Source organism: Myotis brandtii, unplaced genomic scaffold (assembly GCF_000412655.1).
Source record: "Myotis brandtii unplaced genomic scaffold, ASM41265v1 scaffold312, whole genome shotgun sequence".
Lineage (NCBI taxonomy): Eukaryota > Metazoa > Chordata > Mammalia > Chiroptera > Vespertilionidae > Myotis > Myotis brandtii.
Genome location: NW_005361955.1, coordinates 1,851,201 through 1,860,752, shown reverse-complemented (window position 1 = coordinate 1,860,752; position 9,552 = coordinate 1,851,201). Strand labels below are relative to the sequence as shown.

General features: G+C 44.3%; 1 protein-coding gene across 2 annotated transcripts in view; it reads right to left on the bottom strand.

Moving 5' to 3' along the window:
- FGD5 (FYVE, RhoGEF and PH domain containing 5) overlaps window positions 1-9,552 on the bottom strand; it is a 114,793-nt gene that overhangs the window by 18,395 nt on the left and 86,846 nt on the right. For both annotated transcript variants that reach the window (XM_005870020.2, XM_014542714.1), the window contains exons 11-12: window positions 3,662-3,733; window positions 2,206-2,274 (exon numbers count right to left, since the gene is read on the bottom strand). In XM_005870020.2, coding sequence (XP_005870082.1) covers window positions 2,206-2,274; window positions 3,662-3,733 — 141 coding nt within the window. The remainder of the gene's footprint in view (window positions 1-2,205; window positions 2,275-3,661; window positions 3,734-9,552) is intronic.

Sequence of the window (9,552 nt, the reverse complement as noted above, 5' to 3'; positions counted from 1 at the left end):
GGAAGGAAGGGGGGGCAGGGAGGCTTGTAGATTAACAATGACAGGGAACCAGAGAGACCCAGGCCAGTCATCATGACTGAGTGAGAGAGAGGCTATGAAGAAGAGTCAACTAGATGCTGGAGGGAGCATGGGAAAGGGAAAGAGAAGTGGGAGGGGGAGGGGGAGGGGGACAGATGGGGGAAGGGAAGGAGCGAGGAAGGACACTGTGTCTGTGCCTGGCATTCGAAGTCCCTGTGAAAGGGACATCGCCAGAGGAGCTGGCCAGATGGGAATCAAGACGGAGGAGCTCCCTCCACTCTAGCTTCATGCACTTCCTTCATTTACAGGAGGGACTATTTCCCTCCTTGTCGAGAGAAGGACACTGAAGCTCAGAGAAGTAGCAGGACCTGCCATGGGTTGCACAGCCAGTAAGTCAGAGCTGGCATGAGAATCCAGTCTGTCTGACTCCAAAGCCAGTGCTCCTCATCACCATCCTGGATGCCTCCCTTTTTCATCCTGGAGAAGAAAGGCCTTGGGACCCAGTCGTGAGCTGTGCTGGGGCAGAGGGAGCTGACGACTCTATAGCTCTGGGTGGTGGGAGGGCCTGTGTCCCATGGGATAACTGTCAGAGGGAAGGGTGGAAATTGTTATCAAACAAGCTGCCTCTATGGGCCTCATTTAATTCCCCAAACTGCCCGGTATTTCCACTTTCCCTGTGGAAAATCGAGGCTCAGACATGTTTGTGATCTGCCTAAGGGTTACAGAGGAGCTAAGTGTCAGATCAATATCTAACCAGCTCAGTCTCCCTCACTGCCACACAGATCTCCAAAATTCAAGGGCATGAACTCCTGCTCAATAGAAAATGTTTCCAGATATTGAGACTCTAACATGGAACAAGGGATGACTATCCTCACTGGACTCCAAGATCCACAACAGGGCAGGGGCCGTGTCCATTTACCCTCACAGATCTTGGCCCACAGAAGGAGATGGAGAAGGAGCTGCAGAATTAATGAATGTCATAATAGGCAGTGAGCTCCCTGTCACCAGAGGTATATGCAGAGTTCAAAAAACTACCTGGAGAAAGGAACTCAAGCATCTGTGGGGACTTTGCGATCCTTTTGAGAACTCAAACTATCCAATGAGTTATCCACTCTGAACTATCCACTCTGAATTATCCACTTTCAAAGATACCTTTCGAAGTTCCTGCTGGGGTTCTAATCTCTTGCCTGTGGCCAAATTTCTCCCTTGCACCATAGCACCAAACAGCCAGAGTGAGAGGTTCTCATGGGGAGTGAGTAAGAGATAGCTGGTTGGAGGCACAAAGAGCTGCTTGTAGCCTAGCAGCCACGGAGGCTGATGTTACTACATCATAGGCCTGGACATTCCCTGGTATTCCAGACTGTAGCTATAAATCACCAAAAATGTTACATTATACTCTGTCTTGTGCACAGTGGAGAAAGTGCTGGACTCGGGGTGCAGCCCTGGTTCCCCCGGGGCTCTGCCACCAACTTGCTGAGAGAGATCTGGCCAAGTCAACTCTCTTTTCTGGATCTGTTTTCTCATGCATTAGATAAAGCAGATGGACATTTATTCCTGGTTTTAGAATGTTTAACTTTTGTCACCATTCCATCAAAATCGCTGAAATAATAAATGAGGGATGGAGAAAGGAAGGAAGGAAGGAAGGAAGGAAGGAAGGAACCAGACTGTAGCTATAAATCACCAAAAATGTTACATTATACTCTGTCTTGTGCACAGTGGAGAAAGTGCTGGACTCGGGGTGCAGCCCTGGTTCCCCCGGGGCTCTGCCACCAACTTGCTGAGAGAGATCTGGCCAAGTCAACTCTCTTTTCTGGATCTGTTTTCTCATGCATTAGATAAAGCAGATGGACATTTATTCCTGGTTTTAGAATGTTTAACTTTTGTCACCATTCCATCAAAATCGCTGAAATAATAAATGAGGGATGGAGAAAGGAAGGAAGGAAGGAAGGAAGGAAGGAAGGAAGGAAGGAAGGAAGGAAGGAAGGAAGGAAGGGATGGATGGGTGGTGGTTTCCAAGGGTAAACTCTCAGCTTTCTGGGAAGCTCAGCACACAGAATGATCCTCATCCTACAGATTCCGCTCTGTTCTAGTCTTCTCCCCTGCCTTCCAGTTGTCCTTGAATACTGGTCCTAGAAATTCCACAGAACTTGACAGTCCCAGGGCTTGGTTGGGGGGCCAGGTACTTACCAGGAACAGGTGCCGGGGGCGTCTGTTTTTCCCTGTTACTTTCATCAGTGTCCCTTCCTTCAGAAACTCCTGTGGGGAGAGAAGCACACACCAGTGGTCAGGCTGATGCCCTTGACTGCCCTAGAGAAGGGTGGAAGGCCCTTGAGTGGGAAACTTAAATTATGATGCTTCCTGGAAGACCAGAGAGCAGCTCCTGGGGGGATTCCCAGCCTAAGAGAGATGCTCTGGGCCCTGGCCGAGTAGCTGAGTTGGTTAGAGCGTCGTCCTGATACACCAAGGTTATGGGTTCGATCCCCGGTCAGGGCACATACAAGAATCAACTAATGAATGCATAAATAAGTGGAACAACAAATCAATGTTTCCCTCTCTCTCTAAAATCAATAAAATTAAAAACAAATTTTTAGAAGAGCAAGATGCTCTGTGTATGCTACCGCAGCTCTGGAGACAGACCTCTTGGCCTTTCAGGAGCATTCCACCTTGAATTACACCAAGCCCCAGAGTGGTCCAAACAATGACTCTCGCCCTGGTTTGCTGCCACAAGTCCATCCAGAACAAAGCCTTTGAAGGTTTGCTAAAATAGCTGCATGAACAGTTGGTGTATCCCTCTTGAAATTCTGGAGCATACATATAGATTCTTAGTAAATATTTACTGATGACCCAGGCCAAAACGTTAAGTGTGATTTTATAAAATCTCAGACCAGTGAGAGCCCTGCTAATTTTGAGTAAAATCTGAGCACAATATCTCATTTCTTTGTCTCTTGTCCTTCATCAACTGTAATAAGTAATGAACACATTTTTTACTATTTTTGAGCTGAGTTTTATGTTTTCCATTGGAAGCTTAAAAGTGGATAAATTGTTCAGCTAGCGTGGCTCAGCGGTTGAGCGTCGACATACAAACCAGGAGGTCACAGTTCAATTCCCTGTCAGGATACATGCCCGGGTTGCAGGCTCGATCCCCTGCAGGGGGTATGTAGCAGGCAGCTGATCAATAATTTTCTCTCATCATTGATGTTTCTATCTCTCTCTCCCTCTCCCATCCTCTCTGAAATTAATAAAAATAAAAAATTTTAAGAAGTGGATAAATTTGTCTCCTGAAAAATGTTTTTTTTAAATGTTATGTTGGGGCTCTTGAGAGATGGTTGTCCTGATTTCTCAGCAATGCTGGACTAAACTAAAAATACTTGGTATCTCTTCTTCCTGGAGGTGAAGAGAACCACAGGGAACACTGAACCCAAATGGCACTGTTTCTTTAAAGGCTCTGAGAGTGGAAAACCCCAGGGGAGGCAGTCGATGGGCCCTGTGAGCCCAGCCCTGCCCTCCCTCCTCCTCGGGTAAACAGCACCTGCAGCCAGGCCTGTCTGGGGCCAGCCCAGCTGAACAATGGGGCTTATCAGAGCCTCGCCTGCCTGCTGCCAGCACGCCCTCTGCCCCTGCCCATGGTGGCGGTGGCACTCACCCTTCCTGGCTGGAGGAGATCCCCTTGGCCACGAACGCTGTGCTCAATGTGGACAAGCTTCTGCAGGTTTTCCTGTGGGTGGGACGGGGTGAGGGAGAGATGGTCAGGACCCCTTCAAGGAATCTTATCTCCTCTGTAAGGGGTGGTATTGCTTCTGCTTTAGAGGAGGAAAGTGGAGCCCAGAAGGACCTTGCCCCAAACCTGACCTCCCGTCATGGTCAGGACTGTGACCTGAGCCTGGATCTGCAGGATGCTGTGTGTGGACTGCCCATAATCAGGCCAGTCCTTCTGGGCCTGGGCTCTGACACTGCCACCTTTCTGCACACCATGGCGATGGTCTCTTGGCCTTGCTTTGCCATCCGACATGTCAGGTTGTCTTTGGGCCACTGCGCCTACTCTAAGCCTGTGTCTCCCATAAGGCCTGGAGCATCCAGACTTCAGTAACCCTGAGATGACAATGCCCAAGGCCTGTCTGTCTCTCTGGGATTACAGACCAGGGTGTGGCCTCAGAGGGATAGTAACCAAGAAAATTCACCACTTGGGGAGAAAATGGGTCTGTGCTCCTAGAAGAAAAGTGTGCCTGCCTGAGAACTCCTATCAGCCCCCCACTGGGTCATCCACAATATATAAAGGGACACACCTTTTCCCCCTCTGCACAGCACCCCATACTACCAGAAATAACAAGCAGGTGCCCCTTGAACCTCACACAGGGTCAGGTTCTAAAGTCAACTAGAGGTAAAAGTTGTGTGCAGAGAAATTGCCCTGAAAAGGCCTTGACACTGTTCATAGTTTTGGGCATAAAATTCTACACATTAGAAATGTTCGATAGTTGTTCCATTTCCACTGATGATGTAGAAGGCTGCAAGAAAACAATGCCCCACCATAACAGTGAGAAGAAAAAAAACAGACAATCGACAAAATCATAACTCTTCTTAGGCTTCCTGGAGAGCTGAGGTCACAAGGCAACCAAATGAATGAAATTCCAAAGACTGACAAGCCCCTCCACAGAGATACTAACCGTCATGCCTTTGGGACACACAGGAGGGAAGAGGTGGTTGGCACACAATAGAAAGCAGCTAAAATGTTAATGGTTTCTTAAAGGTCAAGTGTGGGCTGGTGGGGCAGTTCAGAATAACACGGAGGGCCAGGCATGAGGAACACCTACAAGCTCTTTTCCAGAAGTTTCCACCAGATGCTCACAGGAAGACTGGGGGAGGCCAGGGGGCCAGGAAGAGCCGGCTCCCTGCCTTTGGTGGTAAAACAAATGTTGTCTATCCCAAGAAGAGGGGGGCATAACTCTTTGGGTCCAGGATGGCACAAAAGTACAAGGCAGGAACCTCCAAGACCTGCCACAGGTACATGGCTGCCATGCAGGGGAGGGGCAGGAATGCTGAGAGTCCGGCCCCCAGGCCCTGCTGAGACTGAGGCTTGTCCTGAAGAGCCACGGTTTATGAGCCTAACACTGAGTAACAGGAAACAGTAGTCTACCTCAAGAAGGGGCAAGAGCATGGGAGAGGACCCTTCTGTGCCACAGGAGCTGCTAAAAGCTGACAAGACAGCAGGAATATAAGAAAAACTCTCTGGCACTTCAGGTAACAACAGTCCCCTTCTAGAGGAGCATGAAATCTGTGGGGTGCTGAAGGTGACAAAGGTGACAAAAAACCCAAACCCAATTCATTTACTGGATTGACCCAACTCCTACTGCCCCCATAACAGCATGACAAAATAATAATAATAATAATAATAATAATAATGATGATGATGATGATAATAGGCACACTCACTTCTGGGGATAGATATTTCCCTCAGTCTCTACAGTTCTTCTACACATAATGTTTGGTATTCAACCAAACACTACAAAAAGCCAGAAAGAACCCCAATTAATATTCAAGAGATAAAGCATTCAATAAAATCATGAGAGGTGGCATTGATGTTGGAATCATCAGACAAGGACTTCAGAGTAAGTATGATTAATATGTTCAAGGAGCTAGTGGAAAAGAAGGACAGCATGCATGAACAGATGGAGAATTTGAGCAGAAATGGAAACTATACAATAGTCAAGTGGAAATATTAAAAATGAAAATTATGGCGTCACATATGAAGAATTCCTTTGATGGGTTTAGCAACAAACTACATATATGAGGAAAATAAATCAATGAACTTGGAGTTAGGTAAGCAGAGATTAACCAAACTGAAACACAAAGAGAAAAAAAAAAGTGCTGGGGGGAAATTAAAAAAAAGAGCAACCAAGAGAAATTTCCAAAAGTAATGAATGACCACCTGAAACATAATATTGTATGTCAACTGTAAGTGAAAGGTAAACTAATTTTAAAAAATGGTATTAGTGAGTTACAACAAATCACTGATCTAGGAAGCACCCAAGCTCCTGAAATCACACATACTTAGACATCATAGTCAAACTTCTAAAAGTCAAATTTAAAGAGAAGATTTTGAAGGCTAGAATAAAGAAACACATTACATAAGAAAGAGAAATATCACCATTACAGCAGATTTCATATCAGAAACTATGCAGGCCATAGGACAGTGGAGTGGCATTTTAAAAGTATTGAAAGAAAAAATGGTCCATTCAGATTTCTATACCCAGGAAAAAATATCTTTCAAGAATTGGTAAACTGACCAATTAGGTAAATGGATGATGAATGATGGGAACTAGGTTTTTCACTTTTGTGTGGAAATTTACAGATAAGCAAGGGAATGATCCACTGATGCAGTAACGATTAGAATTGGAGACATCAGTAAGAACTTCTGTTTAGCTTAATGTAGATGGTTATATGGAATTCTTTCCATTGAACCATGCAGTTCAAACCCATGTTGTTCAAGAGTCAATGTGCAGTTGGGAATCTGTGTATGCAGAAAGCCGATTGTAATTATACTCAGAACTTTAACTGCATGAGAGGTTGGTGCCCCTAGCCTCCATGTTGTTCAAGCGTCAACTATACATACACATATATTTCTTTGCTCTGTCAGCTAAGATGACATAAATAAAACAATATTCCAGTAGCAATGAGCATACCTAGTGCCCAGATCTTGGTTTCTAATACCATTAAAGAAACCAGGGTGCCTTGGAGAAATGGATGATTCTAAGACTAGGGCAGAAAATATAATAGATGATCCTGGAGTACCTTGTAGTGCCAGAAAGTAAGAAAGTGCTAAAAAAAAAAAGTACTCAAATACATATGCATGGGGGTACGTGAAAGGGGTACAGGAACCAACTGAAAGGGCTCCAAATAGCCAACACTGGAACAATTTGATAAGTAAAATAAATAAAGCAGTATGAGATTATAACCCAAAATATGAAGCAAATACCCATGAGTCCTAACTGCTATAAATGATTTATTTGCTTATAATGAATACATTAACATATGAAGGAGAAGAGACAACCCTCTCATGCAGAAGAATCCCAGTTTAGGTAGATACTCTACTCTGCCCTTCAGGAGAGGGAGCATAACTCCCATTCCATAAATGTGGGCTGTTCATTGTGACTTTCTTCCAAAGAGTATGGACACGGTGGTGAGTATGTGTGTATAACTTTACTGTGGAGAAACCTGACAAACACTACCTCAGCCAGGCGATCAATGTCAACATCAAGTCATAAATCATGTTGCTTAGCATGTACCCTTCATAGGGATTTGATGAAAGTGGTACTTTATTTCCATGTTTTATTCCCCCCGTCCCCGCCCCCAAATCACAAACCCAGTCTAATCATGAGAAAAACAAATTCCAAAAGAGGACATCCTACAATATACATGAATAGGAGTTTCCAAATTTGTCATGGTCATCAAAAGTAAGGAAAGTCAGCTCAGTCAGTTTGCTCAGTGATAGACCGTTGGCCTGTGGACTGAAGGGTCCCGGTTTCGATTCTGGTCAAGAAAATATGCCCGGTTGCAGGCTCGATCCCAGTTGGGGGTGTGCAGGAGGCAGCCAATCAATGATTGTCTTGCATTGTTGTTGTTTCTATCTCTCTCTCCCTCTCCCTTCCTCTTAGAAATCAATAAAAATATATTTTTTAAAAAGTAAGGAAAGTCAGTGAAACTGTTAAGAGAAGACTAACGAGACAAGATGACTAAATGATAACCTGGATGGGAACTTGGAACAAGACATTAGGCAAAAACTAAGGAAATCTGAATGAACTATGGTCCTTAGTTAATCATATGTTATCAATATTGGTTCTTTAATATAACAAATGTACCATATTAATACACGGTGGGGCCTTGACTTACGAGTCAAGGAGCTCGTTAACTCAAATTACTCTATCAACTCAATGCAAAAAATCGGCGGAGAGACAGCTGGTATCTCAAAAAACTCGTTAGTCGGGACACTCGTAAGTCAAGGCCCCACTGTATTAATGATAGAGAAATTGTGTGTGGAATACATGGGAACTCTATGTACTATCTTCTCAAATTTTCTGCTAAATTTAAATTTTTTCTAAAAAATAAAGACTATTCAGAAAGTAGAATGGTGTTTCCAGGCACTGGGGGGAGGGGAGGGGAAATGGGATGTTAGTGCTTAATATGTATGGAGTTTTACTTGGAGAAGGGGGAAAACATTCTGGAGATGGATGGTGATGATGGCTGCACAATGATGTGAATGTTCTTAATGCCATTGAACTATGTGGTTAAAAATTGTTAGGATAGCAGAATTTTTGTTATGTATACAGGGTGTCCCAAAAAATGTATACACACTTTAACAGCTGATAGCTCAATTTTGAAAATGAAATGTATTTTAATAAATACTGCCTTTATCATTATTCAAAGTGTGTGTATACATTTTTTGGAACACACTATATTTTACCTCAATAAAAGATTTGTAAAAAATGAAGTATATTAAAAAAAATGAAGGTGAGCTCTGGCAGGCATGGCATGGTGGTTAGAACGTCAGCCCACACATCAAAGAGTCACAGGTTTGATTCCCAGTCGAGATCATGTAGCTGGGTTGCAGGGTAGATCCTCAGCCCAAGTCGGGGTGTATGTGGGAGGCAACCAATCGATGTATCTCTCTCACATGAATTCTCTCTCTCTCTCTCTCTCTCTCTCTCTCTCTCTCTCTCTCCTCGGGTGAGGATTTAAAAAAAGGTGAAAATGGTAGAGTCCATACTCATACATGTCTCCTCACTCTCTTCTGGAGGGAGATATTTTACTTCTATGCTGTGGAGAAGAGGCAATCAATGGACAATTTGATTTCAAGTCTCAAAAGCCTGACCTTGTTAGCCAGATATCTGAGTTTTCTTCTAGGGAACCTCCTGAGGCTTGGTCTGAGTAACTGCAGCTAGAAGCCAGGTGCATTCATCCTCTGATCAAACCTCTGATCAGTCCTTGAAGGAGCTGTCATTGCTGTAAATGCTGTCTAACACTGGAGTTGGGCATTCGTGCCAACCCCAAGCCCCATGCGTACACTGAATGACACACCTCATGGCTGAGGTAATAAAAAAAGAAAGACCCAAATGTAGAAATCAGAAAAAAATGTTCCCTACGTGAGCTTATGTGTATCACGTGAGGAGCATGTTGGCATACAAATGCATGTTCGTACAAGAGTATGTGTGAGGTTGTGGTTAGGATGTGCACAAGGAAGTCTGGCCTGGTGGGTTAAGGCAGGTTTGAGTTCAAGGACAGTCTTTTAAAAAAAATAGTGCTGGAACAATTAGATACTTACATGTAAAAGCATGAATTTTACCCAAATCTCATACCATTTATAGATATAAAAGCCTAAGCGACCATTCGACCAGTAGCTGTGACGCGTACTGATCACCAGGGGGCAGACACTCAATGCACAGGCATGGAAACATGGAACAGATTGATGAATCTCAGAGGGAAGGGGGAAGGGTGGGAAGAGATTAACCAAAGATCTTACATGCATACTAGAGGCCAGTGCAC